Below are 23371 nucleotides of genomic sequence, written 5' to 3'. Positions count from 1 at the left end.
TAAAGTTTCCATAAGATCAATAAATCCCACCCCAGGTATTTACTCCAAGGAAATTAAAACTGTGCCTACACCAAATCTGCATGTGAATATTCATGAAATTTTATATAGAGTTGCCTGAACTAAAAATGATCCTGATGTTTCACATTAGGGAAATGGATAAGTAAACTGTGGTTTATCCAGACAACAGACACTACTCAACAATAAAATAAGTAAACTAGTGATACAATCAGAAGGGGTTTGGGTTTTGAATGGATTTTGCCAAGTAAAACAAACCAGGCTCCAACAGACACATATTTTTATTATTCCATTTATATATCTTGCTGGGAAAGCTGAAACTGTAGACTAGAGAAAAAGTTAATGGTTCCCATGAATTGATAGTGATGGAGGAGATGACTGTACATAGGCAAGACTGGGGAGATTTTCACAGAGACAAGCTGAGTTCCACCAGGATGGCTCCATCTCTCTCTGTGTGTATTTAGGTGCAAGGCCACCTGCTTTGTCACTCAAACTGTGTTTGGAAGTTAGCAAATGTCAACATCCTGTCCTCAATAACACTCCTAGTTGAACATTTTGTTTTAAAATCAGGATCTGGAATTCAGTAGAATAATCTCCATCATGCATTACTGTGTGATCAATTATCTGTTTGCCTACAACTGTCCAGATCAGTGTTTGGGAACATTGAATACAAAAATACATAAAATACAGTTTTCACTCCACACAGATATAAAGAAAATCCATGTTGGTGGAGATATGATTCTATACATTTCCAGGTAATAATTATGTATATTTATAGTCATACAACTATTCATCAATAAAAATAAAATTTACGGTTTATAAATTTCTGAAAATAACTAAGGTGTGGGGAAACCCCAAATGGAAGACAAATGATAAATAATGAGAATAATTGTATCATAAAATCTTAACATTTGCATGCTGAAAGGAGGAGAGTAAAGAGCTAACCTAAATAATTAAAAAATTAGTTTTGACTAGATGATATAAGGCTAGTAACACAAAGACTAGTCTCTTGTTTGCATCTGCTTCAGGTGGTATGGATTAGCAACTTTGAGACTGTTTCATGGGCATATGAGTTAAAGATAAGTAAATATATGATAGATGATGAGAGACATATTGCTCACTTTTAGGAGAAGATATAATAAATAAGGAAAGGTAGAAGGCCAGAATGAACCCTGCAGTGTTGGGTTTGTGTCAGAGGTATTGGTAGGAAATATGTTCTACAAACACATATATTTGGCCCCAGTCATTGAGAAAGTGTGGAAGCAATGGTGCCCCAGTAGCAAGGAGAAGTACCTCAGTTTCCAAATACATTTTACTTGGAAAGGTCCAGAGCTCCTTGGAGATGAATGTAAATCCAGGATAGAGGCAGTATAATGATGACTCTCAGTGTCAAACTGAAATTTGATATCGTGACCCCACATTTCCTTCAATATTGTTTTAAGAGTATTTCTGGATGAGACTAATATTTGATAAAGTAGACTCAATAATCCCCAATGTGAGTGTTTATGGAGAACACAAGGCTAACTAGGGAAGTTCTATCTGTCTCTGAGTGGGGACATCACTCTCCCACATCTGTCTTTGGACTTTATCTGGAACTCACACCAGTGAGTCTTCTAGTTCTCTGGCCTACAGACTCAGCTCAAGACTTTTACCAATTCTCCTGGCTCTTCATTTTGGCAAAACGATGTTTTGGGGATCCCATGTCTCCACAAAAGTAGAACAGACTGCTATTTTTCCTCTGGAGAACTTAGACTAATACAGGCAGGAAAACTAAACTAGCATGATGAGTTCTGACTAGTCTGCAAAAAGTAGGTTGACACCCAAAGCAGATGGACCTAGGTCATGGGAACCAGTCTGAAGGAATGCTCTTCTAAAGAGACAGAGAGCTAAACTGATTTGAGTTGAGGGGATAATATTATATTGTAACCCAGAGAATAAATAGCTATGGATTTAGTAAAAATTAGTTTTTAAATAGAGTGGTATAAATGTTACTAGTGACTAGATATGATGGCATCGGTGCTGGGGTGGTTCTGTCTAGGGATGTAGGAATAAGACAATAGAAATAACTAGTGTAGAACATTGGGAGGAATTATATAGTGTGTGATTGTTGCTGGAAGAATGGCTGTAAGAACACAGAATGGCGACTACTGTTTATTCTAAGCAAGGTTTGTTGCTGACATTTGAGAAATGTGAAGGGAGGTCAGAAACAAGGAGAATGAAGTTGGAAAAGGTTGTTTGAAAGGCAGAGAAGACTGACCTGAGACACACCAGGATTGTAATGGGCCCATTTGAGTTCCATGATCAGAAATGTACAACTCAACCTCTGTGCTTTGCATCGTATCTTGCGGACCTGTTTGTTTGGGTCTAGTGTTGCAAATAGTTATTTGTAGACTTTACCCTGAGTTTACATATTCTTAGATTATTAACAGAGATGGGCAGGACTGTGGCAATGAGGATTGAAAAGCAGAAATTCGACTAATTTTAAATATTATTTCATTACTTGTAAATGCAGAACTCTGCAAAGGAGAGAACTGGATGGTGAGTGAGAAGAAAAGAGGATTTAAAAACTAGAAAAGAACCCAGAGACCTCCTTGTGTATGTCAAGCATGGTAGGCATATGGCTAATACAGTCATGCATCTATCCTTGCAGGGACGGGTTGGCAAGGCCAGTTTATAATTCAGTTTTCATCCTTCCCTCACATCTGCTAAGACAATAACAGATGCTCATCTGCTGTCCAGGCTCCTCTTGATTTCTTTCTTATTCTTTATTTCTGTGTTTGTCTTTTGAAAGAAAAAAAGAAGGGAGAGCCATATTATTATTTCAGTAAAGTTTTATGCAAGACTGAAGGTGAATGACCATTCTTCATCCATTGTTACTATTATACCCTGCATATTTAACCCTAAAAATAATCTCTTTTCTTCTGCCTATTCTCCCTAGTGGTACATGCCCTTGTACCAATAAAAACCAATAAAATTTGGATTTTATTCATTTCTCTAAATAGGTTATTTATTTATTTGTTTGTTTGTTTGTTCATTTATAAAGTCCATATTTTGTTGACCCAGTTTTTCTATACACTGAAGATTTAAGTTAGGGATACTTTTCTCCAGAAAGGAAGTTCACTGGCCTCTTCTTGAACCTAAGAGTTAAATAACAAAAACTTCTTTAAGACCCATCAAACTTCTATGCTGACTTTCAGGCAGGTCTTCAGCACATGTGTGCATACCAGGCTCCAGCATGCACTTCTGGATCTTACTCTTCCTGTTGATGTCACTGCTCACTGCTCCTTAGGACATTTCAACTTACTTTTCTCCATTCTGTTTCTCCATTCTGTTTCTCCACATCTTAGTGAGCTCAGTAATATGATAAAATTCATTTTTTGTACATACACTAAATCTCTTTGCTTTTAGGTGGGGCCTGTTGAAATTTCTGTCCAGCTGCATCTAAAACAGGAAGTTGGTGAGATTCTGACTTTACTTAGTAAATAGGGTGGAGACAGAGATACCTAGATAAAAAGGAAATGGACTTTGACATCACAGCCCTATAGAGGAGCAAAGTCTTAGTTTTCCTGTTTCCCTTTGAAAATACCTTCAGCAACAACATACCTGGCCTTGTGAGGTCTCCAGTAGCCATGGATGGTTTGCATTGCAGAGGTATGGGGGAACCAGACAAAATATATGCAAATACACAGCAAGTGTTCTTCCCCTAAGCTTGGCCTCAGCTTATGGGGCTCTGCAGGTGTAAGAAACTCACCTGCTGGGTGGCATTTAGGATGCTCTCCTTCCCAGAGCACTCCTACTGCCCAAGAGCTTTCAGGCTCAGACAATGAAATACTTATTTATTACTTTGGTTTGATTAGTTTTGGCTTGGAAGAAAAATGAATGAAAACTTTGTAACTGCAGATGCAATTGGAAAAAATAAATTAACTAACCAAGCAAAATCTCTAAGGAGATGGGAGTTTTTTGCTTTTATTTGGGTGTATTTTAGAGTTGGGGCTCCTCCACACAAGAGTCAGAGTTTTAGTGTTTCAAGAAAATGGCTAATTAGAAATTCAGAATCAACCCTGAAAGAGTCATGTGTACACATTTGACTTGGCTGTGATACAAGTGAGGGGTGGTGGGGTTAATAGTGGGAGAATGCCTAGTGCTGCTTTTCTTCACTGAAGGTCTGCCTGGCTCAGGGCGCTAACATCAAGGCCTCTGACTAAAGCCAAAGGCTCCATGACAAATCACAGCTCACACCTGACAACAGGGCAGAGACTTGAAATTCTGCCAACCCTTGCATTTTTTTCTGATTAGAGTTGTTTTACAAGTTTACAAGGGGCTCTAGAGTGGACTCAGAGCTCTGTGGCTCCTTGGAATTTGGCACTGGGCTTCCAGACCAGACTATGGTTCAACCTCAATTAGTCTGGACAACTAAAATTCCAGTTTTTAAATCAAATTGATTTTTTCCCCTTAAGTATTTCACCTTTGAAACAGATGGGAAAATGGGGAAAAGACACATGGAAAGCACAGCAGGAGTGAGTTTACTGGTGAACTGCCAGAACCCAGTGGCTCGGTGGGAAGACCTGGAGCAGATCTGATGGGTTTATGAGCTTGCTCTCCCTACTCATTAGCTGTATGGCCCAATGGAACTTAAGTAACCTGATGTCCCTCAATTTCCCTAAAGTGGCCATGAGAATAGACTCTCTTTATTGAGTTGTTGGGAAAAGTTAAAACTGTTAATCGATATTAGTTAAGAGTCTGAAGATATAGCACATTGTAGACAATTAGCACTTATTGATTGATGTTTGGATATTCATTAATAGCTTACAGCATTTGTCTTGTATGAATAATTCCATTCAGTGGCCCTCTGTAACTTCACAGTAGAACATAGATGCTGAGAACAAAGCTGACATTTCGCCAACACTCAAGATTCTTAGCAAAACTTGTTCTGAAGTCCAATTTTCTTATTTCCTTCCAAACCTCTTTTTCTTTATTGACTTCAGTTTCACAAGGCAAATAATTTTATTTTCCATTTTCAAAAATCAGAAAACTGCTTGGGATGTCTTTCTGTATGCTGTGAATATGTCACTCTGATTGACTGATAAATAAAACACTCATTGGCCAGTAGCCAGGCAGGAAGTATAGTAGAGGTGGGATAAGTGAAGAGGAGAATTCTGGGAAGTGGAAAGCTGAGTCAGGCGACACTGACAGCTGCCACCACCATGAGAAGTAAGATGTAAAGTACTGGTAAGACACAGCCACATGGCAACTTATAGATTAATAGAAATGGGTTAATTTAAGATATAAGAACTAGATAGCAAGAAGCCTGCCACGGCCATACAGTTTATAAGTAATACAAGACTCTGTGTGTTTACTTGGGTCTGAGTGGTTGCAGGCCCCAGCAGGACCAAACCCTGGTCCTCTGGAAGATCAACTAATGCTCCTAACCCTTGTCCAACCTGTCTAGCTCCCACAATGATCTTCTAAATGGAGGCCTGATGATACTTCATTCTTGCTTGAAGCCAAACAATTCATTTTTGGAAGTAAAAAGTCCCTTTCTGATACTGTACCCTCTTACACTTGCCCCTGGATCTCAGTGGGATGGAAATGGAGGAGAGAGAAAAAGAAAGATCAGAAAAAGAAAATCAAAGTGAAATAGTATGGGACAAAAACTCAGAGGAAAATTTGAGTTTGTGTGGGCATGTGGGTATGTACTCAAGTCAACTACAAGATGACTAAGTACATGTTGAAATATAGAGAAAATGGCACTTTTAACTGTGTGCATGGGCCCTTGAGGTAAAATATTAAGTAATTTCTCTCACATCAAGAGTCCTATGCAAATTCCTTGTAGATGAGAAGCTATCTGGATTTTCCCCTGGTCTGTCTGATCTAAATGCCTCTTCCTGGTGGTGGAAGAAGTACAGTATCTCAGGAATGGGAGTGGGCAGCTGGAACTGCATTGCAGATGAATGAAGAGAGTGGTTGTTACTTTCACAGCAAGTCTTATTCTAATTTAAATAGCCATTTTCATTCATCACTATCCAGATCTCTTTCACACTAAGAGACCTGCATGGCTCATATTCCGACCATTCATTCTCATGCAAGATCATCAGTGTTTATCTTGTTTTGCCAACTGGTTAACTCCTATAGGAAATAGAGTATGAATAAAATCACTAAAACTAGCCTTCCTTCATCTTTGTTTATTTATTAATGTCAGTGTTTTCTTCAAAGGATAGTTTTCAGAACTAGAGGTTGGCCCAGGATAAGAAAGAAAACAGAAAAAAGAGAAAAGGGAAAGAAAAACAAAAAACAGTAAGAGCAAGAGGAAGTAGGAGACATTCACTCAATAACACACATGCCAAGCAGAGGGCAGCAGCAGTCATGAGGGAGAGCAGGCATCAAACTTGTCTCTTCATAGGAAAGTCTGTTTTCATTCTTATTTTCATAAAATAAGGAGGAGTGTACTTGAGGCTTGTTTTCCACACTGTATCCAAGTACATTGCATCATTCGCCCATGTCAAAGGAAAGCATCTCCTTTTTCAAACTGGCTTAAAAGTTGGGTATACTCAGAGAACTCTATACGTATTTGTCATCCCTGAGCAATATTCCACAAGTGTGTTTTTAAAACAATAGTAATTAATGTCTTAGTTACTTTCTGTTGTTGTGATAAGATTCCATAACTGAGGCAACTTATGGAAAAAAGAGTTTATTCAGACTTGTGGTTTTAAAAGGTGGCTCAATGAACGTCACAGCAGGGGGCATGGCAGCAGGCAGGCATGGCACTGGAGCAGTCGCTGAGAACTCACATCTCATCCACAAGGACGAGGTGGGGAGAAAGAGCTAACTGGAAATGGCATGGGCTTTTGAAACCTTTTAACCCCCAGTGACACAGCTCTTCCAACAAGCTCACACCCCCAACCCTTCCCAAACATTTCCACTGACTGAGACCAAGCATTCAAACACATCTGCCTATGCGGGGCAGTCTCATTCAGACCAAAGCAGCAAGATATACATGTAGGAGACATGGAGGTTTATCTTCTTTCTATGTGATGCATTTGACAAGAACATAGGATGAAACTGCAAAGACTGTTTCTTCCTCATTTTGACTTAGGTTATCATTTTGCACTAGTTGGAAAAATAAAGAATTCTAAAAAAAAATAAATTATACAACAAAAGAAAATCCTTATAGTGGAAAGAAGACAAAAGTGAGGTTCCGGTGAGAAATTTCCACATTTCCTGTATAATTTTGCTCCTTATCCCCTTGCCCCTCTCTCCCTGACTGCCAGTAGCACCAATTTAGAAAGCAGCGTGGTGGTGCTTGCTTCCCTGTTCATTCTGAAAGCTGAGAAAGTGGTTTGCTCAATGGTCATATGGCTTGGGAACAGAAGAGAGGATTATAGAGGGATCCATATCATTTTAAAGTTTGCCACTTGGTGTTTTTCAACTTGTCAGCTCCAAACCACTACTAGATGGTTGCAGCAATTTAAAAAAAAAAAAATTCTCAAATCTTTGGGCACACATATGCTTTCTTGATCTTAAAATCAAAAGATACTATGATTATCACATAGGAGGTCTACAAAGTTGGTTGTCATTTATAAAGTATATTTTCACTAAAAATTTAAATGAAGGGAAACCATGTCTCTGTATTTAAACCTCTCATATTTTGAGGTTTCACACATGAAAATCAGTATCATTTGTTACATGTTTTTAGAACTTAAAATTTTACTCTTTCAAGCTGAATCACTTTAATTTTATGAAAAACTCAGTTCATGGTTCTTCCACCCTAGTCTCAGTGAAGCTGATACCATGGACCAGCACTGGTATAAGAAGAATGGCTAGAAGATCTTGCTTCCTACCATGGGATGCAGAAGCGTGGGGAACATCAGGGTCACATGGAAACTCTGAGCTGTAAGCATGGGTTGTAGGAAAAAATGCACACACATGAGGGCCCTTCTTCCTGCTCTGGGCTGGCACTTCCCTGGCAACACTTGTTGCTGATTACTGCTGTGCCATGAAGTCCTAGACTCAGCTGTGAAAAGCATCTCTTCTAAGATTAGCAGGGGAAATGGCAGCACAAAAAAGTAGTTTTGTGTCTTCCTAGAAGAACTGACTCCTCCTTGTGGGCTGTGAAGTGGGAAGAAACATGCTCTCGTGTGGATTTTTGCTCTTCTTAAATCCTCTGGATCAAGGATGCTTGGCAGGTATACTTACATTAAGCTAACTTTAAAAAAGCAATCTAGTCTAAATGATAAGGAAATAGGAGCCGGGCGTGGTGGCGCACGCCTTTGATCCCAGCACTTGGGAGGTAGAGGCAGGTGGATCTCTGTGAGTTCGAGGCCAGCCTGGGCTACCAAGTGAGCTCCAGGAAAGGCACAAAGTTACACAGAGAAACCCTGTCTCGAAAAAACCAAAAAAAAAGAAAAAAGAAAAAAAAGAAAAAAAAAAGAAATAGGACAAAAGATTATTAACTTATTTTAAAATATTTACAAAGCACCTATGCATGCCAGTCACTGTACAAAAGTTTCAGCAATTAAGAGAAAACAAGCAAAAATATCAGTAGAACAACTTGTGGTGTGAAAAGATGTAAAACTAAATGAGCACATGTTATAGGGCTTCCTCTTTAAGACTGAATACTATTCCGTTGTCTCTATATATCACATTTCTTTATCCATTCTTCCACTGATAGACACTCAGGTTTTATTCTGAATAGTGTTGTGATGAACGGTAAATGTTAATATTTTTAGATATTTTTAAAAAATATTTTTTAAAATATCCAGAAGATGACTAAAATAATCTGTTAATTTTACTTTCAACTTTTAAAGGAAAAATAAAACTTTTAAAAATATATTGTTTGCCATACACTCCCACTTCTTCAAATAGACAGTTGATCCCTATATACAATTCATTATCATGAGATGTAAGTAGCCTGTAATATATCAGGATGGGGGTTGCTCCACCTGCCAGGAAAAATGACTGCCCTTCTGAATCCTTATAAAGCTTTTCTCTTGAGCTGCATGAGAAATCTAAGCAAGAATAGGACCATAGGGATGATCCTGCTGCAAAATACAAAAAGGCATGTGTCCAGGCAGTGGGCCAATGCTAATCACAGCGTCCAGCACCTGCATACCCTCAGCTGGGGGGCTCAGTTCTCAAGAAGAAATTCACAGAAGGCCTGTCAGCACCTTGCTGTGTGTCTGGGGACAGAACTCTCTAGGAACGTGCCTGAATGTTTCCCACATGGTAAGGCCTACTTTCCAACATTTACATAGCTCTGAACTGCAGCACAGAAGAATCCTTCAGAACCTGGGCTAGGAGGTGGGCTAAAACTCAAACACCTCCTTGAGCTGAAAGGGGGCCCCTGTGGTGCTCAAAGGCACCTATGGAGAAGAATACACTTGTTAAAGAAAGGCTACTTTTAGGGTCCACTTCCTAGGCGTGAAGTCTGTGGACTCAGAAGGATCCCTTACTTGGAGCACTTTTCTGCTGTGGACTCAAAATTCTTAGCAACATTCTAACAAGGAAGGGATCATGTGTTTCATGGTTTTTTTTTTTTTTTTAATCCCAAAGCTATGCAGCCAGGTTTGACTATTTTCCATGTAGAACCAGATTGGAAAGCCTGATCAAGGTTCTAGAGTCATCCAGGGCACTTAGCTTGGAAAAGTGTGTTTGGATCAAGGAGAAGGAAAGGAAAGAATACACCATATTTTGTAAGAGAACTGAGTATTGTGTATCAAACTCGAAGCCCATCCTTTTAATTTCCCCAGTTAGTACGAAGTTTCAGACTCTAAAATACACACTTTATCTGTTGGTCCATGGGCATTCCTCATTCTCTTCTCATTCCTTTAGTTTGAAAGAGCAGCCTAAAAGACACACACAGTTAGAACCGATAGAAATGCAGCACAGTGTGAGAGCCAGTGTGGAGGGACCAAGTCTGTGCTGGCTTTTACTTCTCCCCATGCTAAGACGTCACCTCCAGACTTGGTTACTACCTCATTCCAACACCGTTCACTCCCACTAAACCATGATTTAATTCCAGTGTGGATGATACTTCTATTACTCTTATTTTTATCATCAGAATTTTGTCAATGGAACTGGTTATGTTACTTGTTATGTTACTTGAAAGGCACAGGGGAAAATGTGGGCCTCTTATTAAAAATGCTAAGAATTCTAAGGCAGCAACAGCAAGAATACTGACATAAACATGGGCCATTCCAAGAATGGAGTCTACATGACCCGAGGCCAAAGGGCCATGAAGCCTAATTCTCTCTGGCCAGATTGTGAAATACACCCTTTCTTTTTATTTATTTTTTCATTTACTTTACACACCCACCACAATTTCCCCTCCCTCCTCTCCTCCTATTCTCCCTTTTCCTCCTACCCACCACTCCACTCCTCCTCCATCTTCATTCAGAAAGTGGCAGGTCTCCCATGGGAGTCAACAAAGCATGGCACATCAATTTGAGGAAGGACCAAGCTCCTCCCCTGCATCAAGGCTGGGCAAGGCAACCCAGCTTGGGGATTGGATTCCCCAAAGCCAGTTCATGTGCCAGGGACAGATCCTGATCCCACTGCTACACAGCTGTCACCACATGCAGAGGGCCTAGGCTAGTCCCGTGCAGGCTCCCTAGCTGTCGGTCTAGGGTCTGTGAGCTCCCACTAGCTCAGGTCAGCTGTCTCTGTGGGTTCCCCTGTCATGACCTTGACCCCTGCCCTGGCAAGCTCTGGGAGTCCTGTTGAAGAGAGAGAGGAAAGACTGTACACCCTTTCCTTAAGCAACAACTATCTGGCTTGGCCTAAGACTAAGAACAGCTCCCATGAAGCCAGGGCTGAGTTAATCTTCCTGGACTTGCATGTTATTAGGTAGTAAGAATTCATTAATAAATCCAGGCTGAATAGGTGAGAGGGCAGACCATGAGCTCTTCACTAAGAGCTGATGCAAGCATTGGTTCATTATAGCAGAAGACTGGTTCCAGAAGCAGCTCCTCAGGTCTACCTCCTCTTGAGTCTAAGCTTGACATCGCAAGCCTCTTCTTTGTTGAAGAAAGAAGCTTCCCCTTTGCCATGACCTCAGTGCCTCCAGAGAGCCCTGAGCTGGAGTTAGACATTTTAGACTCCTTCACCAACTGGAAGGTAAAATCCCTGAAGCCAGAGACTCTTCCACCACTGTTCTCCTCTTCTTTGTCTTCCTTCTCCTCTTCCTCTCTCCCCTCTCCTTTTTCCTGAACTTTATGGCTGACCAACTCATAACAAAGCCATTCTTAAATGCATGTTGTAGTGTCAGTGTTATACTATGAAGATACACAGGGAGAATTTTGTACGAACACTCTGAGTATAATGGCCAAAGTCCTTAGAAAAAGAAAACTACACACATGAAGCCTGAGCCCTCTTTATACCGCCAATATCCTGTACAGGGACTTTGGATAAGATCTGGATGAGCAGGAGACGCCTGTCAGAGATCACCCAAAGAGTCCCTCTAAGTGACCTGGGGTGGCATTCACATGACCCTCCTTATCTTCTCTCAAAACAAGAGTCAGACATGAGCAAGCTTTTTTACCAGAGCAGATGAGCATCCCCAAGCTTGTCTTTGGAGGCAGCCAACTCCAGTACTTTAGCTTTATCCCAGTAACTTTCCTCTCTAGTATTTAAACATTTATTTTTCTGTTCTCTGAAAATATTTGAAATTCATCACTTTGAAATTCATTCCACAGTTACATGTAGTCAATAAGATTTAGTAAATACCTATAGCACACATTCCAGGCATGTGTGAGATTTCAGTGAAGGTTTGTGTATGATATTCCTGGTACCAAAAGAATGGTAATACAACACCACTAACACCCTCATCTCCTGGTCGCTGCTGTGCAAGAGAAGACCAACTCTAAGATATGGCAAAGGTTTTTCAGTAGTGTGGAAACATGCATCCATGGAAAATTGGCAAAGCTACGGGCTTCCGTGATGATCCTTAGAACTCACTTTTGCAATTTGGCATTTGTCTTTGTGTTAACCTTCCTGTTAATCTATAGTGGGGAATGTTGATGTCTATGAAGGTAACTGCCTAATAAAAAGACCATCTTACCATGTTTGCCAAAGTAGGACTTTCTCATAATGAGACTTTCTCATTAATTTTCCTTCTATGCCAAATGTAAAGCTAGGGCACGATTGCCAAGTCCGAACACATTTAGGAGATGACTTACTCCTAGTTAAAACCACTACACAGTCTACACAGTCACAGTTTCTAAATTTAGTTAGTTGCTCTAGGTCAGTGCTTGGTGTTTGAAACAATCTTAAGTACGTAGAAAGTATGAGAAAAACAAGATTCTAAGTCTAGATTCTGAGTTATGACACCAGTGCAAGATAAGACTATCACAGGCAGTAAATCAAGACATTTCAATAAAATATATGTGCAAATTAAAATGATTATGTTTCTCTGTGCTTTAATTCACAATATAATCCCAATAAACGTGACCTAGTTAAGGATGAAAAAGAAACTGAAGACGTACTTTGGATTTCAGTGATCCTCTGTAAAGAAGCAGCAGCATTCGTGTTTGGGATCTGGTGGAGGACATCTTCCTCAAGAGGGCCCAGCTGCAAGAACAGGAGGAAGAACATGGGCAGAACATGACTTAACAGTGAGTAGCAAGGAGCAAAGCATGTGAACAAGCTCATCCTCAGGAACCTGCTCCAAGAACTGCTTAACATTTTGCTGACATCAGGTCCCTAAGTGTAGTCAGCTATATTTTGTGTCCATATGATTAAATTCCAAGGAGCTTTTCTATTGGTCACAAGATTAATGCATGAAGGCCCCGAAGCAGGTGCACATCTGTGTGTCAGTCATTTAAAATCTGAGTTATTTGTGTAATTTTTTTGTAGCTTTCTCACAAACCAAATTCCATCATGAGGGTCTCTGCAGCTGGGGCCAGCGAGCAAACTCTCAGGGAAGTTTCATCAGAGTGGACAGTCTATTATTTGTGTTTCAGCAGTGCTTTTACGTGTAATCGTCTTAAACACTAAACACTTCCTGGTGGATAGTCATGAGGCATTTTTTCTTATTCGTTGAATAAAGTAGTAGTAGAAGCTAGAGGTAAAAAAAATAACACAGTTCCACTTAACATGAACTTTATTGAAAACCACGCTCATGTCAGCCTCAAGCATGGGATAAATTCCTTCCGTGCAAATCTATCATGATCTTCTGGAATTACACTGATTTTTCATGGAGGAATTCAGCAAACATTGCAAGAAATGCATCAGAGCTTCTGATAATTTATTGAGTATCTCTGTTAGAACCAAGTCTGGTGACACAGATCCTAGACACATGGTGATGAATGTACCGTGGGGTAGGGTAGTCGCAAAGAAAATAACCATCTAGTCTTGGGAACCCAGAAAGCAAGCAAACAATAGTTGTGAGACAATGAGTCCTAAAACAGCTGTTTTCCTAGAAAACTTCAAGTTAATAGCCTCACATAAGAAGTGGTGGTTAAATAGAGTGGCATGAATGACCAGGACCTGCTGTCAACAGAGGACCAAAGCACACTCATCCAAGTTTCTTCATCTGGAGGAAAAACTAAAAAAAAAAACCTAAGGAATTATAAATTTCCACAGCATATGTGAGTGAATCTCACCCCCAGGGTCTCTTGGAGTTGATTATTCTATACTTCAATCATGGGATTGAAAACAATAGCACCTTTCTTCCAGATGCCACAGGATAACAGAGTAGCTCGGGGATATTTATACATGAGTAAATTCACTAAATATAACTTTGTAGAGTGTTTTTCTTAGCTGCCAAAGAAAAAGCTTTAAAACAACAAAAGGTCTGTATGCAATACAGTTTAGTAAGAGGAAAAACACCACTGTACCAACTCAATGTCAATGAAAGGTTGTGAAAGCTTAAACACTTAAACTTAGCTAAAGTCATTTTTTAAAAAATCAGTACTTCAGATTGTGTCTTTAAGAATATGTCATCCTGGTGATGCCCTCTTGTCTCAGAGGCAGACTGAACCATAAGCGCAGGCTTCTTGGAAAATGTTTTCTGAAGTATGACAGGGTTGAGAGAGACACTTTTCTCATACACAAACCTTCCTCCCACTCACATCTTTCTCAGGACCTAGAGGGAAATCAGTTCTAATAGCAATAAAATATTTTGGAACACTGCTTCACGTTAGAATGTATGCATAAGATTGACAGTCAGTTCTTTCAAAAAAAAAATTCCTTGTGACTTCAGATTAAAAAACATGCTGACAAACTGATGGTGTTGGATACTGGAGAGAAAACTAGAGGCAGATCACAAATGCAAAAACCCCAATTTTGTAACTGGAGCACACTGAGGTCTGTGGGCTTGTTTTTAAGTCCTGGGTAATATAGAAAGTATATGTGGTTCAGCATGTTGAGAATGAAAACACAAACACATCTAAACCCACAATTTAGAGTTTTCAGTGTGATGGATAAAGTTGTGCCTACTTCTAAAAGCAACTCAGAGAATTAAGGAAATTAAATTGATCATTTAAGCCTCTCAAACCATTTCCCTACATGTTTTAGGTGAATGTCATTTGAGGGTTTAACCTTCAGTAAATTGCCCCAATTTGTTTCATTTTGAGTGTGTACACACAGACAGGGCTGGATTCAGAGCATTCTCAATGTGGGCTCTTTATTTTCCATCAAGTAGCAGTGCAGAGAAGGCAATGGGCAGTAGTCTTTCCACTGGCAAAAAAGCAGGCAGCATTTACGGGCTGTTTTCCTAAAATTAAAAACTTGTATGAAGAGACCAAAGAATTGAAGTGAAGGGATGTGTGTGTGTGTGTGTGTGTGTGTGTGTGTGTGTTTTCTCTTTTTAGAGAATTTGTTGACTTAATCACTCAGAATTATGGGTAACAAAACCATCACATTGAAGTATCTACTTGATAAATATTGATGAGTACTGGTCATTATTAGTAATGTAATAACTAAGTAATGAAATAATACTAAGTAAATAGTCATTTTTAATAAGTTTAGAGCAAATATGAGAATACATGGTAAAGCTATATTAGGTATTTAGTTTGGCCAATAAGATGTAGCAACAACATTGGCTGTTGAGACCAGTTAGAATTACTAAGAGATAAAAAAGAAATCTAAGCACACAGAGTGCTTTTGCATACAAAGGGTTACAGTAAGATAAGGCAGATCCAGATATGAGAACTCTTACATGCCCATCATTCTGTCTGCTGAGAAACTCCATTAAATAAAGATAATTTTCATGATGTTATTAAGATAAATTATATAAGTTGAATGTAACCCATGGACACAAAAAGCTAACAAATGATCATTTTTTCTACATGTAAAATATAATCATAACCATTTCTTACTCTGATTTAGGCTCTGTGATAGAGAAACTTATTCTTCATATCTTCTACATAAAATCAAGGTGTTGTTCTACATAACAACTTCAGATGCTTGTTCAGTGTCACCTGTCACGTGATTTCCAAGGACTGCAGCGATTTTAAAACACCAGCTAGAGACAATTACTAGTGGGAGAGGGAGACTTAGAGGCCAGGAATTTGAGAGGTGGTGGAGAAAGACTGGGAGAACGTGGGAAGGGTGGGAGAGAAGACTGGGGAAATGATGTAGTCATATTTTAATTAAAAATAAATTAATAGAAAAGAAAATTCAAAAATATTTTAAAAGCAGTAGCAGGAATACAAATAGAATGAGATTTGTTTTAAACTATAAAAATTAAATTTTAGCTTAATTTGGGACAAATATGTGGTGATATATTGTGTACCCTAATAAACCTTGCCTGAGGATCACAGGACAGAGCCAGCGACTAGATTAGACATAGAGGCCAGACAGTGGTGGCACACACCCTTAATCCTATCACTCAGGAGGCAGAGATCCATCTGGACCTCTGTGAGTTCAAGGCCACACTGGAATCAGAGCCAGGCAGTGGTGGCTCACACCTTTAATCCCAGTGCTGGGAAGCACATAAACCTTCAATTCCAGGAAGTGACAACAGGGTGGAGAAACGTATATAAGGCATGAGGAAATAGGAACTCAACAGTTCAGCTGAGACCCTTTTGTGTGAAGATTCAGAGGATTTCAGTCAGAGGATTCGTGGAATTAGTGGGGTAAGAGTTGGTGGCTGTGGCTTGCTCTGTTTCTCTGATCTTTTAGCCTTCACCTTGATATCTGGCTCTGGGTTTTTTATTAAAAGTCCATCTAAGATTGGAACAACACAAATGAAATCTTCACCATGTGTAATACTGAATACATAGATATAGGTAGACACTTGCTAATGTGTCCAAAAGTGTTTAAAGTTTTAATGTTTAGGTTCATGCATTGAATTATTCTAGGTATTTGGTATATTTTATGATATGTTTATAAATTATCTATGTGTGTATATTTATTATTAATTAATTGATTGATTTTTTTTTGGACAGGGTCTCAACAAAACTCAGATTGACATTGGATTCATGATTCTTCTACATTCATCTCCCAACTGTTGGCAGTATAGGTTTGTGCCACCATACTCAGAAGTAAATTTATTTTAAAGAGATTTTGGAGTTAATGTTAGCTTTCAGAGACTTCTAAAGATAATTCAGAATTTTCACAATATGGAAGCACTCATCCAGGTTCTCCTCATTTTAGGTAGTTGTAGAAAATCTGCATAGACTTCAACTTTATTCCCTATTCTATTCTTGATATAAAGAGATATAGTTGATTTTTACCAACTTTTCAAATAAATTTTAAATTTTCATAGATTTTAGTTGAATTTTAATTGACTATTAATCTTGCTAAACAAGTATTAAACATACGTTAATGAAAATAATTTAATGGATTCTCTGCATATACAACCATATATAATAGTAAGATGCTCCTCATTCCTCTCTAATCTGTACAGTCATCTTGTTATCTCATTGTACTGTCTAATACCCACATTGTAATGTTGAAATGAAGAGTGAGAGTATCGGATATTTTTTATTTCAGAGAAAAAATTTTATATTCCACCATTGAAACACAACTCAAAAAAAGTCCTTATCTATCAAATATAGTATATTTGAAAATAAACTATAGTGGTCTCCTAAAAATTCTCTTTTATGAAATATAAAACCATAAAATTGTAAAGAATGAATGGGCTTTAGTTGTGTACAATGACAGAGAGTACCCCCACAAGCAGATATTCAGAAATGGACATCAGATACAAAAGTATATATATATATATATATATATATATATATATATATATATATATATATTTCCTCTTTATAAAGTTTACAGATTATGGTGTTAGAAATCAGAAAATCAGTTACTTTCAGAAAGCAGCCAATGGGTACCAACCAGTAGGAACTTAGATTCTCTTGACGGACTAATGGCTACACATGTGATATCCTTGTAATGCTTCCTTGGATTGTTCATATTTGCGCAAATTTCTGTGTGTGTTTTATATTTTCTACTTAAAAACAACTTTGGAAATGTTGAAATTTCTTTCACATACTGAATAACGGAAAAGATCTCTGACACAGGCAAGTGGGGACAGAGACTGGGCCTTCAGACCATGCGTGTTTCACTGTGTGATGATGCCCCTTAGAAACAAAGTGAGAATGTCTTGCTGTTACAGTGCTCTGTTCTTAGATACAGGCCATAAGTTCACTGGCAAAGAAAACTGAAAGTCCGCCTACAACAGTCAAATAACTCAGATGCTATCCAAAAAGTGTTTAGTTGTAAGGATCAAAGGGATTGTGAAAGAATATGGTGGCCAAGACCAAGAGGGAAAGGAGGCAAGGAAACCCACTTGACCTTCTACGATGACAACTATTTATTATCAATTCCCTGGTGAGGAGGGATTGATACTTAAAACCCTACTCTCATCTAAATAATTGCCCAAGAATGACTACAATTAGTTGTATATGTTTAATTTGATTGCATAAGCAAGTCTGGTTATAATTTTATCCATACTGTGAATCATGAGCCAGTCATTCCTAAAATATCCATTGTTATTAGTTCGAGGTCACTAACATTCTTCACCAGATAGAGTTGGAGGGGCAGAATCAGAGTGGATTGTGTTGACAATCAAGTCACTAGGCTGAGGTTATTGCTCTTATGCTTGTCTCTTGCCTCTGCATGGACAGTGAAGGATGATATCAACACAGCACTAAAGAAACAACTCTGAACAGCAGCAGAGGACGAGCAGTCTTTTAGGAGTGAGTAGGACCAAGATGGAAAGGCACAGTTGTGGCTGTTCAGTTTTGATGCCAGGAGTGCTCTTCCACATAACAGGAAGCAGCAGAGGACTAAGACTCATGGTGGCAAATTTTTGTGTTCTTTTCTTTTTTCTCATTTTTTATTTTTAAAGGTTTTGCTAGGTAGCGCAGGGTAGTCTCAAACTTGTGATAATTCTCTTGCCCTGTTTCCTGATTACAGAGTTCATAGGCACTAGGCACTATAATATACTATACTATACTATATTAGTTTCATTGAAAAGATTTACACAAAGATCTGTTTCCCATCTCACACCAGTGATATGCTGGTAGCATTCACTACTGAGATGCTTCCTATGGCAAGTGATGACAGCTGTGGGGTGAATATTCACCGTGACCTGTTTCAACCTGGCTCTGAGATGCTGCCGAGCCCACAGTGGAGGTAAGCTACCCACAGCTGGTCTTGAGGACCTGCCAGGGTATGGCTGCAGCAGCACTGAGGAGGCACATGGACAGACTGAGCAAAATTGCTCCTATGAGATGCTTTCGTCAGCAGCTGAGCTTCTACCGCCTCTAAGTCTTGCGTTGGTCACCTCCTCTGCTGTTCTCATTGCAGTGATTGTCATGTTACTCCATTGAAAACTTCCATACTCTTCATAGTATTGACGGTACTCTGTTTCACTTGCCCAGACATATTGCCTACTTTACTCCTCTCCACTTGGGCTTTCCACTATCAGAAACAAAGCAACGACATCCAGCCAGAGCCACCTGCAGTTCCAAGGAGCCTCACTGTCCTCATTTATGTTTTCATATTATATAACGTATCTTTTCCTTAGATACTAACTTGTCAAAGTCTTACTTTGTACCCAAGATCAAGGTTAAATGCTACTTCTTTGTAAAAATACTCCTGCATTCTGATTGATAAAACAAATATCCCCACACTGCACTCCTAGGATCTTTAACAATATCCTCATTACTCTTGCTTGCCATAGAACTTTTCGTCACACAATAGATGCCCAATACACAGCAACATAATGGATGGACAGATAGAAACATTCTATCATGTTTGCTTCTTTATAAAAAATTATTTCTTTCTTTTATTGGTAACTATAATCCATGATGTGGTCAAGGTCACAATCTATATTTCTTTTAACTCTATCCGAACAGCCCTGACAGAAATAACTCAGATGATTTGCAAGTAGTTTTGAGTTATCTGGATCATGAAGCATTTCCTGAAGCAGATGGTTTGACTTCTCATACTCATCACTGAATATAAGAAATCAGCCTCACAGGTCATATCTATACTGGAAAGAATATTCAAAAAATATGTTTCCAAAACAATTTTACTCCCTTTAGGTTCTCCATACAACTACTTTTGGAGTAGACAGGTATCAAAATCTAAAGGAAGACTGGGGTAAAATGTCATTTTGGCATATCATAAACTTTCTTTCATCCCTCATCCTCTACTCCTGAATCCTAACTACTTAGAATACTGTAAGCGTTCCCAGATTCACACTAATTCCCCAGGGGACCAAGCCTCAGTCATACATAATCTAAAAGATGAAAAAGATAGCAAAACAATGTCTCTATGTAAAATTCAATGCAAACACTCTTCGTCCCACAAGTGAACAACTTGGACAACAGTATCCCAAGGGTTCACCTCGGGGGTGTCTGTCAACACACACCAGGAATCAGTTAAAGAGTTTTTTTTCCCCAGCATCTTTAGAGCACAAAGTCATCTTTAAAAACAGACAGTCTCCACGTTCAGCCACAGTCTGTGGAATCCCAGTCCAAAACAAAAAAAAAAAAAAAAAAAAGAGCTGGGGAACTTTAGGAGAGACAGTAGGAAGGAGAGGAGAAGGGGAGGAAAGGAAACACAGAGGGAGTGGGGTAAAAAGAAGAAAGGATGGAGGGGAGTGATAAAGCAAGGGGGAACCAAAAAAGATTTTTAAAAAATGGAAAGAAACCAGAAATCAAGCATTTAATGAGTAAGGGCAGTCCAGAGGCTGCAATACCACCTTAACAGCTTCCATAGCTGTGAAAATACAAGTCTACCTTTCAAAAATCCTCCTTTCTTTCTACAAGCTTGAACCCATTTTTATTCTTGTTGGGTCTGTGACCTTTGCAATCTCATGTTCTCAACACATGACTCAAACTTTCTGCTCCTGTCTGCTCTTCTTTTCTTTTCTCACTAGAAAGTGTGTTTTCAGATTGGATTCCATAAGGATGGGAAATTCCTAAAGCTTTTCTCACCTCTAAAGAAGATTCCCTTCAGAGGAAGCAACCCGAGGTGCTACTAATTGGCTTTGCAGAATAGTCATTGAATGTGGCCTTAAAGAAACTGTATGTTTGCTAAGCCAGCTCCAATACAGATGACCAAAATAAAAGTCTCCAGGGACTTCACATGTGTTCCTGTCACTAAATCTTAAACTCACGTGGCAGTTCACAGTACTGTACCTGATGCTTTTCCAATCAATGTCAGGATTTGTCTCATTTAGGTATTTAATTTCTCAAATTCCAAGTTAGAGTTTTTAAGGGCTTCAGTGAAAATGTTAAAAAATAGTCATCATAATTTGATTGAACTGATAAACTCCAGTTCTACACTTGGCCAAGAATAAATTAAAAATAAAAACTTCTAGTATGATTTCAAAAAAATCAGTCTCTTCCCGGAATTTCCTGTACCATGCTCAGGTTAGTTTCAACCCAATGGTATATTATTTTGACCGATCTTGTACTTATTTCTTAAAAGAACAGTTAGATGTTTCGCTAAGTAGATCATTTTAATGCTGAAAATGTTTAAAAAGAAGAAAATTCCTGTTTAAGGTGCAATGTTTAGACAGCATTTTTAAAAATAGTGGGTTTTGGTACCCATCTATGTGTCTACAGAACATGCAGCCAATGGTGCCTGCTGATCCTACAATTCTTTGGGGTTATGAAATTTATATTATTTTGCTAATAATGAGTTAGAAGAAGAAACAGCATTTTTCTATATTGACAGGCCTGGCCAAGACCAACAAGAAAAAGAAATAGCAATAGCATTTAAAAAACTGGGAAATTGTTTATGAATTCTAATCCCCTACACATGAATAAATACATCTGACGAAGTCCAGAGGCCCTCACAGAGGCCCTCTTGACCTTTCTAATTTGAGCTCAATTGCATGCTCATGGTTGGGAAGCTAGGTGGTTCTGTCAGTGTTTTAAGCTCCAGCTTCACTACATTTTGTTATTTGTAGAAGTGAAATCCCAGATAATAAGTCATAATTGCTCTCTATTAATCACCCGCAAGGGGGGTTGGAGGGAAATTGGGATTTTTAAATTGCAGTAATTGGTATCTGAAAGATGTCGTTTTTATTTTCTTATCCACAGATTACCACATAAAACTGCTGTGGAAATTGCATGTGGGTATTTTGGTTAAATGGTGAGGTATAGGCAATATGCCTTATATATGTATTTTTTTCCTGCAGGAATGAAATTTAAAACTTGAATGTGGTTGCAATGACTTTTGACCTGGAAAAAGTACCCAAAGGCAGGCATTGGATTATAAATTATATTGTCAATGAAAGTGAGAACTCTTTGTTTCTTGAGTTGTTTCAAGCATTACACTTTCATTTCCTCTTTCCGAATGAATTATAATGTACAGCACACTTATATTTTTCTTCCACTTTTCATTTTAAAAACTCCCATTTCTCTTTGCTTTGTTCTTCTGGGTGTAGAAAGATCTGCTGCAACAAAAGTTACCTTTCAGTGTTCAATATACCAACTACATCTGTCATTCCTAAAGTATTGTGTAGGAAATCTATACTCCTGTCTGCATCTCCAGAATCTTTAGCAGGAAGAAAAACTGAGACAATGAGATGAAACTCCCCTTTCTTTAGATTAGGATGAATAAATTTTAGGTTTTGCTTATTCAATTGAAGACAGCCAGTCAAAGGAGACAAGATGTTAATTAATTATTATAATTGCAAGATAAACCTTACCAAAAGGTAGCCAGAGAATTAAAGTCAGTTAAATAATCAATATATCCCCCAAATAATCTTGGTTATTACCACCTGGGTTGTCTTTATTCACAATTTCCTCACCCCTGCAGACTGACTAAGACTAGTGAATGATGCTTTTATCCTCCATGTCACAGCCCGGTCTCCTTAAGATATAAGGTCACCAGAGAGATTATGCCATCTTCACTGGAGATGCTCTTTGGAAGTGAGATTTCAGTGGAAAAAAGACTCATCTTAATTATGTCATTGAAGGAGCCGCTAGATCTGTAGTTTCCTTCCAGGTACTTGGAAATGTAGTTTGCTTATGTTGCTGGGTAAAGTTTCTTTCTAGGCAGGACAATCATCTGCGAAGCCAGGATGCCCAGCTTATCCTGGTTTTCTGGTGTAAGCCACCATTCCGCTTAACTAAAACACTTTCAAAGTCTTTAAGCTTACAAAAGTGATTAAAGGCCATACACAACTGGTCCAAAATGTTATCTGGTAGGCAAGCAGAGCATGTTACAATGAATCCCCCAAAGTAGATACAGCATTTTGACACTCCTTTGGTGCTGCCCCCAAATAATCCCACATTGTGTTTAGCATTATTAGTTTACAACAATCACAGAAAGACTGTATTTTTAATCATTGATACTGTGAATGATGTGTGAAGTGGAAGAGTTGTGGTTGCTGATCACTAAGTTGTTACAGTCTCCTAGCTCCTTGCCAGGGTGCTGATCACTAAGTTGTCACAGTCTCCTAGCTCCTTGCCAGGGTGCTGATCATTAAGTTGTTACAGTCTCCTAGCTCCTTGCCAGGGGGTTTTAGACAGTGCTGTCTAAAGTTATATAACAGTGGCAGGCAGACACTCGTGCTGCAATTATCCTTTCAAATTAAAAAATATATGTACGTATTCAATAAATATGCAAACTAATCATGTTGTAGCACTTCAGATTCATATGATAATGACAGCAGCAAAAGTTTTGCACTCAGTGTACAGAAGGAAAGGTACAATTTTCCACAAATTTATATGCAATATCCTAAGTTTTTGTTAAAAAACATGAAAGGTAGGTTTCAAAAACAATTTTATGAATAAGAAAAGATATCTTTCCAGTTCAAGTTCACAAGAGAAAGGTAAAATACTCTCCCGAACTAAAAAAGAAAACCAAAAACTAACTCCTTAAACTGCCATACATTCAGTATAAAAACCTAAGGAACTTGATGATTCTAACCAATACATAC

The 23371-nt window shown here is 38.6% G+C and overlaps 1 protein-coding gene across 3 annotated transcripts in view; it reads right to left on the bottom strand.

The window, feature by feature from the left end:
* The window catches only part of Hdac9 (histone deacetylase 9), an 844224-nt gene that overhangs the window by 22495 nt on the left and 798358 nt on the right, over nucleotides 1-23371 (bottom strand). For all 3 annotated transcript variants that reach the window (XM_042260715.2, XM_016002464.3, XM_076550778.1), the window contains one exon: nucleotides 12495-12579. In XM_042260715.2, coding sequence (XP_042116649.2) covers nucleotides 12495-12579 — 85 coding nt within the window. The remainder of the gene's footprint in view (nucleotides 1-12494; nucleotides 12580-23371) is intronic.

The sequence above is a fragment of the Peromyscus maniculatus genome, chromosome 14 (genome assembly GCF_049852395.1).
Source record: "Peromyscus maniculatus bairdii isolate BWxNUB_F1_BW_parent chromosome 14, HU_Pman_BW_mat_3.1, whole genome shotgun sequence".
Lineage (NCBI taxonomy): Eukaryota > Metazoa > Chordata > Mammalia > Rodentia > Cricetidae > Peromyscus > Peromyscus maniculatus.
The sequence above is the reverse complement of the archived record's forward strand: the minus strand, read 5'-3'. Positions and strand labels throughout refer to the sequence as shown.